Source organism: Eleutherodactylus coqui, chromosome 6 (genome assembly GCF_035609145.1).
Source record: "Eleutherodactylus coqui strain aEleCoq1 chromosome 6, aEleCoq1.hap1, whole genome shotgun sequence".
NCBI classification, from domain to species: Eukaryota; Metazoa; Chordata; class Amphibia; order Anura; family Eleutherodactylidae; genus Eleutherodactylus; species Eleutherodactylus coqui.
The window spans coordinates 58,022,718-58,040,893 of record NC_089842.1 but is presented as its reverse complement, the minus strand read 5'-3'; the positions used below and the strand labels follow the sequence as shown (position 1 = coordinate 58,040,893).

The following is an 18,176-nucleotide window of genomic DNA, read 5'->3' as shown; positions in this document are numbered from 1 at the left end:
AACCAACTTTTTGTATTTACAGTTACAACCAGCATCAAAGATGTGTTTTGGGGCAAAAGAATTAGTTTTGCTAGGATGTTTGCAATTCGAGCCACAACTTCGTTTAGCTTCTGACTGCTGTGATTGTATACCGGGAATGCCAACTCTGGGTATGGCATCCAGCTAGGTGGAAAGAGGCGGTCTAGTGGATTTAAATGTCCGTAGCTGCCATACCCCAAGTTGGTGTTCCTTGTATAAAATCATGGCAGTTAAAGCCACAACCTTCATTCATCTTCTAACTGCACACATCTCGGCTCCAAAACGCTGCTTTGATGCTGGTTGTAAAATTGTAAGTTAGGGAGAAGTTGGTTTTCAATTTTCCCAGTCATTGGCTATTTGTTGGAGAGTTGCACTGTACTACCAGTCATGTTGATCACTGTTCCATTTGCTATTCACCCCACCTCTTTAGAGTAGTTTGTGGTTGGCGGCACCTCCTGTCTACTTTTCATTTAGAACAACCCCTATATCCCACTTTGGCTTGACCGACTATATGGGTTTTGCACCACCCTTTCTTTAATTCTGCATCTAGACTGAGAGAGAGGAAGAGAAGACCCTGTCCGTGAGGGCTTACAATCTGCAAGGGGAGGGGGAGTAGACAATGGGTGAGCAGTAAGTAGAAACCGCTACTCATATGGATTTGTGGTGGTAACCGGGTTATTGTAGGCTTTTCTGAAGAGGTGCATTTTCAGGTTACTGTTGCGGGGGGGGGGGGGGCTGTTGATCTTTTGGTGAAGTTTCAGAGAATAGGGTAGGCATGGGAGAAAAACTGGAGATGATTGTAAGAGGAGCAGACGAGTGGGGTGAAGAAGGTGATCTTGTGAGGATCGGAGATTGTGTGGGAAGGGGATGAGGTCAGAGATGTATCGAGAGTACGGGTTGTGACTGGGGAGTACGTGGCAGGAGCTATCGGGATTTTAGGTCAGAGATTTATAGTGGGGTTAGGTTGAAAGCCTTGTATGGCGTTGTTAATATTTAGGGGTGCGTTTACACGTCATGGATTTGCTGCCGATTTTGGCACAGATTTCACTCCAATTTAAATTCAATTCAGTCAGCGACGTGGGCGCACCCTAGAATGGGATTTTCTGGACAATGGGCAGCCAGTGATGTGATTGACAGAGTTAGAGGAGTACAGGGGGGAAGTGGATTAGCCGGGGAGCAGAATTGAGGGTAGATTATAGGGGTACGAGCGTTGGAAGGTTTGCCCCAGATGTTGCAGGAGGGCATGTACTAGTGTTTTTTGATGACCTTAAGTTGCGTTAAGGGCAGATATAAACTAAACTCATGATGACACTGACGCATTCTGTAGGACCCCCACTGATGCCATCTCAGTCACGATCATGATGGCCAGCGGTTTACGGATTGCAAAAAAAATGAATTAAAACAATCCTGCAATCTGTTTACAAGTCTTTCAATCTGTTTGGGTCAGTTATGGCGCAATAAAAGAAAGTGTGTTTGGATGTATTACTATTGCAATCCCCCAGCTGTACGAAGCTATAATACGGCACCCCTTTAGCCTTTCGTAGGGCTGTGCTGTACCTCCGTATGCCTCCAATTCATGTTGTGTTTTTTTTCTCTGTTGGATTCTGTATGAATCTAATAGAAATCTGTGCCATGCTCGATGGAACTGTGTAATACAACACCACATGGACCACCATATGGCGGCACACGAAGTGCCTACAGCCTGCTAGTTTGTTCCTTCATACAGCCGTGTGCACGAAGACTTAGACTCACGGACTGTACAACGCTGAAATAATGAGCCCACAGCTTTATTGAAATGTGGGGCAAGTTTTGGTGTCCCTATAGGAGAGCTGTCTATCTGCGTTAGTGAGCGAGGCTGCTGTAGGTAAATGTGATAGCTGTCTGCGGCGGCGGTACACGTCTGTGCGTAGGTGAGTGTGCGAGAGCTCTCGTCAGTGCTAATAATTACAGCGCTAAGCATTTTTCCTGGAGCTTCTAACAGCCTCTAATGATGCCGCTGTGGAAGGGTGGCAGCAGTCGTTAGCTCCTTCATTAAGAGCAGCAGATTAACGAGCAGAGGGCTCAGCTACTTCAATAAGAGGGAAAAAATAAAATAGAGGAAATAAAAGATGCCGGCTTGGGAGTCTCTTGCGGGCTTCCTGTTATCTCATTATCGTCTAGTTATTAACGAGGGGTAGAAACGATCTGACAGCAGAGAGGGGGCAGCTACTGATGAATCCCCCATTGTGTTTTGGAGATTACATAATCCAATTTTTCAAGCTGATTTTCCACATCCAGAACTGGATGTATCAACAGTTGCACCTTTTATAAGCTGTATTTTTTTGCATTAAGTTCATTTCAGCGGATTACCTAGTCACATTCGCCGTGTATCAATCCATTGATTTAACTAATTGCTACAATATAACATACGGATTTGAGCTGTTGTATTACGTACAGCATATGATTTTATGAAACTTTCTTAAATATACAGAAATATTAAGGTAAAGGGTAACCAATTTCTTTACTTGCGCTCATTTGCTGCACACTTTGCAAAGGGTTAATTTCCATGCTTCCCATACGTGTGAATGGTGATTGCAGAAGTTCATGCAGCTGCTACAGAAATTACCCCATCCTGGTATATAGCGCAATATGCTGCTTAACACAATTGCCCAGGATTAGAAAAACATGTCTGCGTTCTGTCGAAAACAGCGCCACACCTGTCCGCAGGATGTTTGTAGTACTACAGCTTAGCCCAGTTAACTTAAATAGAGCTGAACAGCAATACCAGACACAACCTATGAACAAATCAAACGTTTGTGCGCCCATTTAGATGGCCTGGTGAGCCCGGCGCAAATGCGCTGAGCTCACCAGGCCATCGCCCATTTCCCCTACCTCCACATTGCAGGCTCACCTGTCTTCCTCCCTGCTCGTTCTGTGCAATGTGAGGTGCAGAGCTAAGCACCAGCCCGCCCCCGCCTCCTATTGATGGCTATGGACAAGGGGCAGGGAGAGGGTGGATGCTTAGCTCCGGCCCTTGTCCATAGCATCAATGGGAGGAGGCGGGGCAGACCGGCACTTGGCTCCACCGCCTCCCATTGCACGGAACGAGCGGGAGGAAGACAGGTGAGCCTGCACGGGGGGAGGAAAACAGGGAGGGAGTTTAGCAGCAGCTCCCATAGGAGCCCATGCAGCGGCCGATGTATTCCGGCCCAAAACGTAGTTCCAGAACTATGTTTTGGGTCCGACGTAAAAACGCCTGGCGCTATATTGGCTTGGCCGGACGTTTTTACGTCTCACAAATACGCCCATGTGATCTAATGCTTTGTTATCCAATGCATCAGATCACGGCGCATATCGACCGGCCGTGAAAAGGCCGACCGATATGCGCTCATGTGAAAGAAGCCTTAGGTTGTTTAGCCTTCCTTTCATAAATCTTTGTAGTATCCACTCATAGGTTTAGTTATACAAAGCGGTGTGTAAAATGATACTGTGTAAACCTAAAGAGCTTGACTGACCAAAGGGTAATATGAACATGTATCCACTCCTTGTGGCACCATATTTTCTGCTAGATCCAATGTTATGGGCGAATTTCTCCATAATCTGAGATGTAATACGGCATGCTTTGTGGGCCTCCTTATGCATTGTCCTGCAAAACTAATTGGACACCTGAGCAAAAGTCAAAAGTAGTATTTTTTTTTTTACATATCTTAATACTTACATAGTATGTTAGGCTGAATGAAGACAATGTCCATCTAATTCAGTATGTTTTAACCCCCTTGTTGATCCAGAGGAAGGCAAAAAAACAACAAGACGCCAATTTAGCTCATTTGGAGGAAAATAATTCCTTCCTGACTCCATAATAGAATAATGGCTAACATTTGAGATCAACAACCCCGCTGGTCACCTAATGTCTATATCCTGTAATATCGTAGCGTTCTAGGAAGACATCTAGTCCCCTCTTAAACTCCTCTATGGATTTTGCCATCACCAGGTCTTCAAGCAGAGAGTTCCACAGTCTCACTGCTCTTACAGTAAAGAACCCCATTCTATGTTGGTGATGAAACCTGCTTTCTTCTAGACGTAGCGGATGTCCTCTTGTTACCGTCACAGTCCTGGGTATAAAGAGATCATGGGAGAGATCCTTGTATTGTCCCTCCATGTATTTATACATAGTTATTTGATCGCCCCTTAATCGTCTTTTTCCAGGGTAAATAATCCCAATTTTGATAACCTCTCTGGGTATTCCAGTCCTCCCATTCCGTTTCTTAGTTTAGTTGCCCTTCTTTGAACCCCCTCCTGCACTGTAACATCTTTCCTGAGCACCGGTGACCAGAACTGTACGCAGTATTCCATGTGGGGCCTGACAAGTGCCTTATATAGGGGGAGGATAATGTTCTCGTCCCTCACCCCTCTAACTCGATTAATGCACCACAAGACTTTAGTTGCTTTTGCTTTTACTTAGTGGGGCCTGCTTTGGCCCTAAAGACATTGGATACTCTCCATAGCATACTTTCTACTAATGTCTTAAACACTTCAGCTGGTATTTCCCCCTAGCCATCCTGCAAACGTATGGCGAGTTCTCTCAAAGAAGATGCATTGGCCCGCCTGCAGTGGTGCAAGGAGCGCTGTCTTTGTATGGTTAAGCAATGGAAGAACGTTCTGTGCAGTGACAAATCGCGCTACTCCATCTTCAATTCCGATGGACATACCTGGGTGGGGAAGATGCCCGGGGAACACCTTGTGACTGAGTGTGTTGTGCCAACACTTAGGTACATGGTCTCAGTCCTTTGGTTGTAGCAGCAAGAACCATGAACACGGAGGTGTACCTTTTGACATCCTAGACAATAATGTACTTCCGACAATGTGGAAATGCTCTAAGAATGGTCAGCGGTACTTCTAGCAAAACATCCCTTGGCGCAAAGCTAATGCTGTTTTATGTTGGTTTGAGCATATGGATGTTCCATGACTGTACTTGCCTGCACAGTCCCAACCTGAACCCTACTGGACATCTTTTAGACTAACTGCATCTTTCCCGGTGATTGTGCCTTCCATGTTCTTTGAGAGAACTCACTAGAAGTTTGCAGGATGAATGGAGGGAAATACTTTCTACCAACATGTGATACATTTAAGCTGGTATCTGATGTCATTAGAGCCAAAGAAGGTCCCACGAAGTTTTGACATGCGTACTCCTTTTGATTCTTACTAAGGTGGCCAATTACTTTTGGTAAGATAGTGTAAAATCAGATGGACACATATTGCATACAACACAGATCTGTAATATAACCATGTCCACTATACTGAATGTGGTTTTCGGCGGATCCCGGCGTTGGGAGAAGAAAAAGCAGCAAAGACTTGGCATTTAATGATTGAACATGGTCTCCAACTTTGTAGATGCTATTTGACAGTTCATCAACTCTGCTGCGTTCACAGGCGGTTTGTTAAAGAGGTTCTTCAGTAACGTGTCTCTCAGCTGCTCAGTGCCAGTAAGCCCACACTGGTTCTGTCCTGTTTATGAACATATTGGTATCTGCTTAGGTAAATGGTGCAGTTTAACACTTAAAATAAACTACTCCCTATGCAAGCTGTAGAGATGCAACCTTCTAGAATGTAACCTGGGAAGACCCAATTGGTTTAGGCGTTATAATGGGCCTCGTGTGGCACAGAGTGGTAAGGCAGTCCTAAGCTCTCACTCATGACCTGAAGGTTGCAGGTTCAATCCCCTGCATGGTTCAGTTAGCAGGCTCAAGGTTGACTAAGCCTTACGAGGGCTGTAAAATGTACCCAGCTTGGTTGAGGGTAACAAAGAAAAAAGTACCTGAAAGTGCTGCGGAATAAGTTGGCGCTATTCAAATAACCAGTCCCCCTATAATGTGGTACGTGTTCTCTCACTCTATTAATGGTATATATCTTGCTCTCCTTTTTGTAGATGGAGGACTTGAATCTCCCAGAGATTAAGAGGAGAAAATTAGAGAAGAAGGAAGAAGATAAGAAAGAATTCAAAGACCTGTTTGAGTCTGACAGCGATTCGGAGAGCGGTGGAGGGGGTTTGTCTCTGAAAGGTAATTAAAGGTGCATCTACTGTGTTAGCAGCCTCCAGTGGTGAGAATCGTCTTGGCACTGTTGAATAGTTACTGGGGTTTTTTTGCTGTTGAAGTGCCCTATGTAACCACTTCACTGCAAATGCAAACTTTGCACATTGTCTTTGCTGCCGAGAAGTAAAGCTTAGAAGAGTCTTTGCCCTCCTCCACGCCCCACTTGAAATATTGATGTGAAAACACTTGTATTTTGGCAAGGGCAGTCAAATACAAAAACATTTTGCCAATTTTCTAAAACCTGCTGGTAATTGCTGCTACAGACTGTCCTCGCTATCTGGGGTTGATGAGTCTTTAATTAGCCCTAAAGGAAAGCAGTTTGGACGGCATATTCTTTAAGGCTTATTATTGTGCTCGTCCTCCGCTTTTGGACCCTAATTTGAAAAGCAATTAAGACACCAATGAGCTTGATGCAGATGTGAAACCTGGTTTAACTGCTGTCGCCGCGTCGTATGGAAGAAGATTTACTTGGTCAGGTGGCCATTTATCTATAGCATGGTTTACACAGATGTAAAATTACCTAAAGTATCTGTATTAAAGAAGGGGACATAATAACTAGTCAGCGTCCAACAACCAGGCCTTTACGGTTTCTTCTGACATGTCACTAGTGGGGAATAGGGTACAGAGACCCCCAACCAATCACTGGAATGAAGGGGCTTAAGCTGGAGCAGTAAATAATAGAAAAGCTAGGAACATGTTCACTGATGACCGCAACTCTCTATGGAGACCGAACAAAACAGGTAACAGTTGAAGGGACACTCACCTGATTACTGGCCCTTCTTTCCTGGCCGGGGTCTCAGCTGCTGGGCCCTAACAATCAAAACTTATGGCATCTTTTTACATTAATCTATGTAATGGCAAGAATAGGGGATAACTTGCTGATCAGTTGGGGTCTCGCCGTTGAGATTTCAAGAATGGTGGTCTAGTGTTTATTTCAAGAATGGTGGTCCTGTGTTCCCGTCTTCTCGTCGATATGGGTTCGGTCTATTTCACCCCTTCATCCTCTCCTCCAGCATGCTCAATCCGTACTCTGCTGATTTCAATTAGGCTGACGGGAATATCCGAGCGCAAGCTGCTTGGCCATCTCCGGCAGTCCCATTGAAAAAGAATGGAGTGGCATCACGCTTGCGCTACCGTAACTCCATTCAGTTTCCTGCTCACTGCGGGTGGTGCAGTAAGCCTGCAATGAGGATGATTGGGGAAACGGGACCCCTGTTCTTAGGATTGGTGGGGGTCTTAGTGGTGACTCCCACTGTTTAGCAAGTTACCCTCTATCCTGAGGATAGGGGAAAACGTATAATCATGGTATAACCCCTGTAATCAGCAGAGTCATTTACTTTACAGTGAACTTTTATATCTCTAAAGGCCCATTTAGACACAACGGTTATCGCTCAAAAGCCGCCTTTTGAGCGATTATCGTTGCGCCTAAATGCGCGGCCATTGTGCACTGTTCGTTCATCGCTTATTTCTAGCCAACTAGAAGTAAGTGATGAGCTTTATCAGCGCCGCACACTGATTTTTCTCAGCGGGCGGTGCTGATATTCTTTCAGCTGGTATCCCGCTAGCAGTTCTCAGCGGGACACCAGCTGAAAGCGCCGAGAACAAAGCAGTTGTTTGAATATACAAAACAGCTGCGTTGTTCTCGGAGCTATTGGGGCAGTATCCCGCCCCGCTTGCATTAACACTTTAGTAGCTAATTAGCTACTTTAGAGTTATGCAAAGATGATCACTCACAGCTGTCACTCAAACTTTCGTTTGAGCGATTTTTGAGCGATCATCATTTCGTGTAAATGGGCCTTTACACTTTGAGGTTTGATTAACATTACACTGGTGCAGAACATGTAACGGGTTTACACATTTTTTCTTGTAAGGCTTAATGGAAGACCTTCACTATACCCATATTTTTAGTGTATGGCACCTTATTGACATCTTCGCTTCACTTTCTCTGTTAACCAAAAGTACAGATGTTTGATCTTTGCTTGTCTACTGTGTGAAGATGCAGCCTTTTCTGATACTGTTCCTAGATATGGTCACCCGGCCCCACTGATGGGTCTACTTTCTACATTCTTTGGTGTTGTGTCTATGGTCTAACCCAACCCGTAGCTGCCGCTTCTTGCTTTCAGACGTTGATTTCTCTACCTTTCCCCTTGAGTTTTCTTCTGTCTTCTTCACTTGAGTTTGTGTTTGTTTTTTTATTCTCCCCTTTTTGGATTTGTAACAACATTGTCTTGTCCCTGTGTTTCATGTCTTCACACTTTCTGTTGTCTCCCTTTTCTTACTCTTTGAGGGGGTTACACATCTTGAGATAAAACCTAGGCTCTCGTAAGTACTCAGAAAACCTAAGTTTCCGATGAGATTTTCTCTGGATAGGCTGAGGGGGGTCTCGTTCTCTCATCTGGCGGGACAGGTCTAAAGTGGTGACCTCCATGATGACTTCACCGTACCCCCCCACATCCCGCCTCCCGCCCACACAGCAGCCTACATGACTTGCCAAAAATGTGTTGTTAATTCTGTCCATAGGTCCCACACAGGCCTCTGTGACCGCAGGTGGACCTTCCTTTTGTAGCTCACGACCCCTTAGGGGGATGAGAGATAATTTGGAACATATGTCATGGAAGGGCCCAGACTGCAACACGCTGCACAGATTATACGTGAGTCAGATGTGGGCTTTCAGCACATGGATATGGGAGCATTGCATTGAGGAATAACCAGGGGAATGGCCGGCCCGACCAGAGATTTGTTTTTCTTGGAAATTTATGAGACTCGGTCAAAATGAACCGACCGTTTAAACCAATGTGTATAAGCAACATTTATAGAACTCAATTAAGACTTGGGAACTGTAATTTGAGCAATTGCCTTGCCTTGTGCTGATCTAGTATATTGGGGGTATATATGTAGGAGCTTTTATAAATCACAATTTATAGCGCATACATGCTGTTTGCTCATATAAGACGTCTCCTCTGAAGCAGCGAGGAAGCCGCTTGTGACAGATCTGTGCCGGAGCGCGCCGTGCAGCCAGGGCTTATTAATGGCTCTTCCAGCACGGCCGGATGTTCTCCTCGTCAGGTAATTAGCAGAGAGGAGTGGGCAGCTGGAGTATCCGTGAGAGCCTCTCTAATGAGCACCGCGCGAGTGCTTACTGACGGCGCTCTAATGGACGTTAGAGACCTGGCTTATTACTCTGCCCACAATCACCTCGCGCCGGACTCTGTAGGTTTATCTTTTCTCCGCTCTTGCTGATTGAATCCTGTTCTCACATCCCCTGTTTGAGATTCCACTTTTTGTAATTTTTTTTTTTCCCCCTATAGCCTATTCTGCCACTCCTCCTTCGTCCCCGGCGATCTTTCTTTTCTGCCTTTTATTTTATGCCTCTCGTCTGGTCTCTCGAGCATTTCATGGCGTTGTTCTCTCCCATTCAGGCGCGTTCTCGCTTGCTGGCATTTGCACCCCGCCGTATTTGTCAGGACACAACACATCCTCATTATGTGGAGCGTTTGCCCTCAATAGTCTGTAGTGTCTAGCCTGGCTGCTAATCCAGCCCATACACATAAGATGAAAGTTGGCTGACGTGGCCAATGTTGACCATATTGGACGACCAGCGTTTTAAAACTGTACACGAAAGGTTGGCAGCCATGGCCGAGTTCTGTCTGCTGAAAATGTCATCTGTCGTGTTGGAAATTTCCGGCTCTTGTCAGCTTGACACTATCTGTGTATGCCGTGATCCGCCAATTACAGCTGTTCGTTCGCTGCATTGTTTGTTATATACTAAATCTACCAGATTAGTATGGCGTCACGCTGGTAAGATTGTTCATACAAAAGCGATTCCGCAGAGGACTGCTCAGACTCATGCTTTTCTGTTTTTCCATCCAAAAACAGTGCCACTTGGTCACTGGGCTGCATATTGTATTGCAACTTATGCCCATTCAAGTAAATGGGACTAGGTTGCAATACCAGACCCAGCCATTGAACAACAGTGGCACTGTTTTTTTTGAAAAATTTAAAAAAGGACCCTTTTTTTCCCCTAATTCTCGATAATACGTTGCAAACCAATGGCCCTATGGCACACATGAGTGGACAGTAGCATGCATTCCCATGAAGCAGGCAATGGTTTAAAGGAGTTGTCCACTTTTTTACATGATTGATGACCTGTACTCGTGTAACAGTCTCTGCAGTATTTGTTGCTGCAGTGTTTAATGAGCTATTTGCTTCCTGCTTCATACAAGCTAAAAGCTGCTGCAAGAACAGCTAGTCGGCTGGGGTCCCAAGCAGCGGACCACCGCCAATAGAGTTGGAAAGGACCTCCAGGGTCATCGGGTCCAACCCCCCTGCTCAGTGCCTGATTTACTAAATCATCCCATACAGATGTCTGTCCAGCCTTTGTTTGAGCACTTCTATTGAAGGAGAACTCGACACCTCCTGTGGTAACCTGTTCCACTTATTGATCACCCTCACTGTCAGAAAGCTTTTTCTAATCTCTAATGTGTCTCCTCCCTTTCAGTTTCATCCCATTGCTTCTAGTCTTTTCTTATACAGATGAGAATAGGGCTGATCCCTCTGCCCTGTGACCGCCCTTCAGATATTTGTAGACCGCTATTAAGTCTCCTCTCAGCCATCTTTTTTGCAAGCTTAGCATTCCCAGATCCTTTAACGGTTCTTCATAGGACATGATTTGCAGACTGCTCACCATCTTGGTAACTATTCTCTGAACTTGCTCCAATTTGTCTGGCTTTTTTAAAGTGGGGTGCCTAGAACTGGATACATTGTTCCAGTATTCTTGTATTCGACTAATTGCCATATCTCTGACCTCTTCCAAACCAGACCTGATTGTAGATGATGAGAACCAAAGCTGTGTTGCGCTCTGCTGTGTGGCAGCCCATTTGTTTTAAGGGTTTGACAGAACTGACATATCAGTTTTCTATACCTTGAGATGCATTAAAGTGTCCCTCAGGTTTCGGGTCAAAACTCTGTCCTGGGACCGGAGGGATTGGGAGTATATTACCTGCACCTATTCTTCTCTGCCATCTATCCCATCCACCGTTTCTGGTCCCTGCAATTTTCTGCCTAGCTTATTGCACACTGTGCACAGATCTCTGATTGGCCAGTGTTAATCCTGGGAGCAGTACTGGCCAATCAGAGAGCAGATATAGTGCACTGGTAGTAGAACACCACCAATGCACTATGGGGATTGCGTAGTCTAAAGATTGCATCAGCCATCTTGGACGTCTGAAAATGGGCAGATTGAATGGATGGCAGAAAAAAAAAACTGCAGAAAATATACACCCTTTGTTAGGAAACAAAAGTCAAGCACCTTGTTTTGTGCTGCAAAACGCATGCAGTTACATCTCGGGCAGATATGCAAATGTAGTTGTGACGTGTTTTGGTGAACGGTCTTGCCACCTGAGGCCCTAAAAGCAGTTCTACCCTTGGCCTATAACAAGTCTCTCGGAGGCTCCTTGTGTGTAGTGACCTCTTTTCCCGCTTGTGTAGAGCTTGTTGACCACTAGACGCCTCTACAACGCAATCAAAGAGCTATTGGAATGTGAGAAGCTGGATGGTCATATCGACTAATTGCCAGCCATCTGGGCCGTTCTGACCAAACTGTTAGGAACTGTTGGGACTGGTGGATGCGTGAGGGCACAGCAGGTGACCAGGCTCATGATGCCCTCAACAGACCACCAGTAGAAAGGACAAGCATGAGCCGCTCGAACGTTTTCATTCTCCGCAATTCACAGACGGGGCTCCATCGTTACAGGCCTCTGTTTCTGTCAGAGCTATTTTCAGGAGCTTAGCTGAAGGACAATTGGTCTCACGGCGCCCATTACATGTAATGTCTATGACAGCCACCCGCCATCACCTCTATTTGCTGTGATGTTGTGAACTATGAAACCAGACTACAACCGGGTTGTGCTAAGCGACGCATCCAGGTTTAATTTGAGCATCAACAATGGCCGTGTTCCTGTCTGGACACCTAATGGTGAGCGCCTCAATCCTGCCTTTGCTATGGAGCAGCACATGCCCCCAGTGCTGGTGGCCTTTTGCATACGACAGTCGGTCACCCCTAGTGGTGGTACGAGGGACAATGACAACTCAGCCATATGTTCACGACATCCTGCAAGTGTTGGCTCACATGGCAGAGCTTTCAAGAGGCATTTTCCAGCAGGATAATGCTTGGCCGCACACACAAGGGGGTCACAGGAATACTTTCACAACATTGTCACACTTTTGTGGCCCACCCAGTTGTCAGATTTATCACCAATAGAACATGTATGGGACCATCTGGAATGCTGACTGCGACAGCCTATGAGTTTGCACGATCTAGAGGCTCAGTTATAGCAAATATGGACCAACATGCCGCAGGATACCATACAGGACCTATATGCCTTTATTCCTGCCCGTATCACATCTTGTATCCAAGCTAGAGGTGGTACAACAGGATACTAGAGCCTCCATGCCCATCCATATCACATCCTGTATCCAAGCTAGAGGCAGTATAACAGGGTACCAGAGCCTTCACACTAGTCCCTATCACATCTTGTATCCAAGCTAGAGGCGGTACAACAGGGCACTAGAGCCTTCATGCCCACCCGTATCACATTCTGTTTCCAAGCTAGAGCCAGTACAACAGGGTACTAGAGCCTCCATGCCCGTCCATATCACATCTTATATCCAAGCTAGAGGTGATACAACAGGGTTCTAAAGCCTCCATACCGACCCATATCACATCTTATATCCAGGCTTGAGGCGGTACAACAGGGTACTGGAGCCTTCATGCCCACCAGTATCACATCCTGTATCCAAGCTAGAGGCGATACATCAGGGTACTAAAGCTTCCATGCCGACCTGTATCGCATCTTATATCCAAGCTAGAGGCGATACAACGGGGTACTAGAGCCTCCATTCAAGGTTTCAGTGTTCTGCAATAAATTCCCCTTTTGCTCTGATATGTAATCCCTTATACCAATGTTAGTCACACAGAGAAAGTTTCATTCCATGCTGACAACTTCTAGGAGAGGGATTGTTGTTTGACAATGAGTGTATGACCTGCTGTCTCCAATTTCGGATAAAATTTAGTCCCGAAACAGGAGGGTCGTTTTAAATGTAACAAATCGGTACTTTTTTTATGCTTTCTGCATATTTTACTGTTCTTATATTTCTGGATTTTCTGGGTAGGGTTCAATAAACATGTACGTTTTCAAGAGGAATGAAATGTACACGTTGAAGTAATCTTCCAGGGCCCTGGCAGAGACTTGGCTTTAGAGGCTATCTGAGGTTAGATGAAAAGGTCAGCTTATTTTCCAGAAAGAGCGCCCCTCTTGCCCATGGGCTGTGCTTGGTATTGCAGCTCAGCCCCAATCAAACCTTTCTAACGCTCATAAGCTGCTCTATTCACAACATATGGTACTTAATTAACTTTCTTTGTTAGCAGGAAAGTCAAAATCAAAGAGCGGGGACAATTCATCTGATGAAGGCTCTGATCTAAGCAGCGAGGGAGAGGAGGGCGAGTACGAGGTGGAAGACGATGACGGCAGTGATTTGGATGGTGAGGCCTGGAACCTGTTAACATAATAATCAATGACTTGATGTCTGTTCATTTTAAGAAATACCTGGGAAAACTGACTTTTTTTTTTTAACGACAAATCTTACAATTTTTTTTCTCAATTCATATAATGAATTAGGTTTGTAGCTTTCACAATTTGCGTGTTTTTAGGTTTAAGTCTGGCTTTAACATTTTTCCTTTATCCCCAGTTGCAAAAAAAAGAAAAGTATTTGTGAGTTGAGGGAGTTGTAGGAATGGCGAGGCACTAAGGGGTTAATGCAGTACAGCTGGCCGGTAATGAGCTGTGGAGGCAGTGTGGGACAGAACGCTTTATCGCAGGCCCTGTGTCATTAATCACCAGATACAGGGAGAGCGAGATCTGGCAGGCACAACGCACTACTGCTCCCCCCATGTGCACATTTACATAGCCCTATACTCATCCATCCGATCATACGCCGCCGCCGCTGCCGCCTCCCAGAGATTACTGACACATCCCAGATTCCGGGCACATAGAATGGAGGCGATGGGAAGGATTCCTCAATTAATGAGCTTCACTTTTCTTTCCATTCCCTGATATTAAATGCATACGGCTAAAAAAACCGTTATAGTCTCATTGCCTGTAGGGTAAAAAAAAAAGTATATTCTATGGTAGAAGTCTTAAAGGGGTCTGGAAATTTCCAATATACTGTATTTTCTGCATCAATTCCACAACGCTTTTAAAAGATCTCTGCTTGCAGTCGTTCAGAATCCACAGGACAGGTGGTGATTGATTCATTGACTGATTGATTGATCGCTGCATGTCTGACCACCACTCCATTCACGTCTATGCAGAGAACCTCCATCGGTCCCCTAGAAGTGAATGGAGTTGGGATCGCAAGTGCACCCTGTTCCATTCACTCTGCAGACTCAAGGAGCCCTTCTCGTGGTCACGGGGGGTTCCAGTGTTTGGATTTCCACCGATAAGATAGATTGTCTATCCTGTGGATAGGTGATTTAATGATTTTCATTGGATAACTCCAACTCCCTTTAAAGGATGAAGCTTAGGAGCATTATTGCATACCGGCGCATGAAAGTGGCTACTCCACTGTTTACAGGCGCCTGTATTCTGCATAGAGACTGGTCTGCAGTGGGGAGCTGATGCGACTCTCTGCAGACTTTGTACCTCTCTTAACTCGCCTCTATACTACAGAATGTGTCGGGTGGGCAGCCTCAAGGAATTTAAAGTAAACCTGCCACCTCCGAAAACCTCTGTTGTGTACACACTCTGATAGAAGTCTATGTAAGAGCATGTGCACAGCGGTATGAAAAGGGTCAGATTACGGGAACGGGGGGAGGGGGGGGGAACAGGTGAATATAAAATAATACATTCCCCGCCTCCTTGTCACCTTTCCAATCAGCTTAGTTTATGGTTCTTTTTCGAGATGACAGGTTTCCTCTAAAGGGTTGGACAAGATTAGAACATATGACCAGTTTATTCCAAAATTGGCGGCAAACCAGTCTCTAGGTTGAGTGTGGTATTGCCGCTCATCTGCATTCACTGCAGTGGAGCTGAACCGCAGTGCAGTTTCTAAAAGCAGCCATCTTTTTTTTTTTAAAGGGGGTTGTCTGAGACTTTGGGAATTTTTCCTATTAATGACCTCTCCACAGGATAGGTTATCAATACATGATCAGCTGTGGTCTGCCACTTGGGGTCCCTACTGATCAGCTGCTTCCCGGCGCCACAGTCACTGTGGACTCTATAGGAAGCCAATTGCGCTGTCCATAGTGCAGTGGCCTAGTTTGGTACTCCAGGCACAGCTCCCTTTTGAATTCAATAGAAACTGTGCCTGCAGTACCTTCCTGGGCCACTACAATATTGACAGAGCTGTCCACCCTGACAGCAGCGCTAGGAATTAGCAGATTGGCAGGGCTCCAAGGCAGCGGACCCCCCACGATCACCTATCGATTACCTATCCTGGAAAATAAATTCCTGGAACATTTAATTTTGAACCCCCTTTAAATTCCACCACAAAACTATTTATAAAAGGGATCGAGTATGATTACGGTATATGGGGGATTTGCTGAATGTCCAGTTCCTTTTATGTGATGTTTCAACTTGTTCTGTGGCGTGGTCTCACTTGACTGCATTGCCACAAAGGGTGTCATTTCACCACTTGTTAACATTGCGCTGAAATAGTGCGTGAACTTCAGTCGCCAACTGCGCAAAGTTTCATCCATTGAAGACATGACAGAACACCTTTTTCACTAGAACTATATGTAAAATGTATCCTCTAAGTGGGCAGCACCTTGTCATGCGGCATTATATATATAGGTGCCTACAGGCTGCTGTGTATAGGGGATAAATCCTCCCGAGGAAGCGTCTTTCCTTCAGACACACATCTGGCTGCAGAGCTTGGCTTGGGCAAGTGTCCCTCTATCTGGATGCTGCAGAAAGCAGCGATAAATTAATGAGCGCCGAGATTAATTAGTGATGAGCCACCCTCGGCCGGCTTGTTCCTTCCTGATAAAGCAGAATTTATATTTGCTCTTCCGCCCACAGGGGAATCGCAGGATGAAGACGAGGAGGAGGAGGGGGGAGAAGCTGAAGCCCACAAGAAAAAGATCCAGAGGAAGAATAAGGGGGTGCAGCGCCTCTCTCAGGCCGACCTGAAGGAACTAGCCAAAGGGGAAGAAGATATTGTGCAGGATCTTGAATTCTCAGACGATGAGTAAACATGCATTTAGTGTACCAGTAACTCTTTGTGGTCTGGACACATTCACTTTGGTTGTGCTTCTTGCAGATTTTACTATACTCGGAGACCCTGGTGCCAGCTTGTATACTGCTGCGTGTGGAGTGGTATAATTGGCACCTTAGCAGACTGAACGAGCACAATCCTAAATGCATACAGAAAACCTATACCACCTTTACGTATTACCATCCCGATATACCCTGTACCCCGAAATCCATCACGGAGAACAGACACAATGATGAAGTGTTAGAGAGCGCGGCGATTAATATTTTAGTGCCTGGGGGTTGCGCACAGTCACAATGCAGTTAAGTTACTCTGGGAATATATGATTCGGTTACCGTGATTTGGGGCCAGCTGTGTATTCCTTCAGTAAGTCAGACGTCCCAGGGACTCTACATGTCAGTCACCTGATGAATATTGACTCTTCGACTCTACAAACATATTTCAGTGGAAAACCTTATTAACAATTTCAGCTGTCCTGCTGATCCCGCTGCTGGTGTCTTGCATCGGAGATGACCGCATGGACTGTATCTGGTTTGATCTTGTAAGAACTTGGATGACTTGGATGTAATAATGTGTACAGAACATGTTAACAGATACTATTTTCTTTTTTAATATAAGACCCACAACTTCTCTTCTTGTTGAGTGTTAATTTAATCTAGGAGTTATTGTAGAGTGGCTTGTGTGACTCCATTGGAAGAGTTGGTTGTACGCCACTTCCTCACGACTGCATTATAAAAATTCATGTTCATTCTCATGGAAGGAGAAGCAGCCGTGGGATCTGGCATGTTAAACCGCAGCATATCCGATCATTTTTTCGTCCCAAACACCTACCGGTGGAAGACAGTTGAATTGCCCCCATACACACACAATCTCAGACCTATGCATCTGAAATTGAGTAGTATGGCCATGTTTTATCTGAAGCATATGGTTAGTTTAAAGGGGTTGTCCAGAATAGGCCACCAATTGTAGATCGGTGGAGGTCCACCACCTGGCATTCCCACCGATCAGCTGTTGGCTGGCCACTACACACTGGCACAGAGCTGATGTGTGTATTTAGTAGACAGCTCTGTTCGCCTGTAACACCAAAGCCAGATCACAGCAGTGAGAAGATCCCATCCACTTCAATGAGGACTTACCTGTAATGCCATGCAAGTCAAATGCGGTAGGAATGGAGCTGTCTGCTTCCTGCAGAAATCGGCTCAATGCACAGCAACAGTGGCACAGAGAAGAGCTAATCAGCAGGGATCCTAAGGTTTCAGACCCCGCCGATCTACTACTAGTACTGATGGCCTATTTTGAGCTTGTAACTATCAAAAATCTTCCAGGATTCTTTTGGCTTTGTCTTTCGAAGACAGTGGGCTTCATTTATTAGGACAAAGTTAAATACTGTCTGTTTTGCCTATCGAAACCAATCTCTGATCTTCATTGGATTCAGTTATGGGTAATAAGGACAGCTTTTGCTTAGTTAAAGGGGGTTTGGAAGAGTGCAAACAAATGTCTAGGAACGAAAAGGTTAATAAAAAAAATGTGGCATATTTGCTTCTCTTGTGGTGTGTTGGTCTAGTGCCGGAGTCCTGGTTCCCATCACTATGATTCCAGAAGATGAGGCAGTCACGGGCCAGTTACTCTGCAAATAACCGCCCAGCCAATTGCATTTTTGGGGATCATGTGCCATTCATGGCAGAATCACAGCTGAAGCCTGTAATTGGCTGAGTGGTCATGTGCACAGCCAACAGAGCTTTGATTGCCTTATCCTCCAGGATCGGAAAAGCGGAGCCCGGGGCTCCTGCTGTGGACCGGGGAACTATAAGAGAAGCG

The 18,176-nt window shown here is 45.5% G+C and overlaps 1 protein-coding gene across 2 annotated transcripts in view; it reads left to right on the top strand.

Annotated features, from left to right (window-relative positions):
• NOC2L (NOC2 like nucleolar associated transcriptional repressor) overlaps positions 1-16,988 on the top strand; it is an 81,070-nt gene extending 64,082 nt beyond the window's left edge. The window contains exons 17-19 of one of the 2 annotated variants that reach the window (XM_066606887.1): positions 5,924-6,056; positions 13,516-13,629; positions 16,166-16,988. In XM_066606887.1, coding sequence (XP_066462984.1) covers positions 5,924-6,056; positions 13,516-13,629; positions 16,166-16,338 — 420 coding nt within the window. In that variant the 3' untranslated portion in view covers positions 16,339-16,988. Of the gene's footprint in view, positions 1-5,923; positions 6,057-13,512; positions 13,630-16,165 lie in introns of both variants that reach the window. The other variant, XM_066606886.1, reaches the window with a different exon arrangement.
• Positions 16,989-18,176: the final 1,188 nt, after the last annotated feature.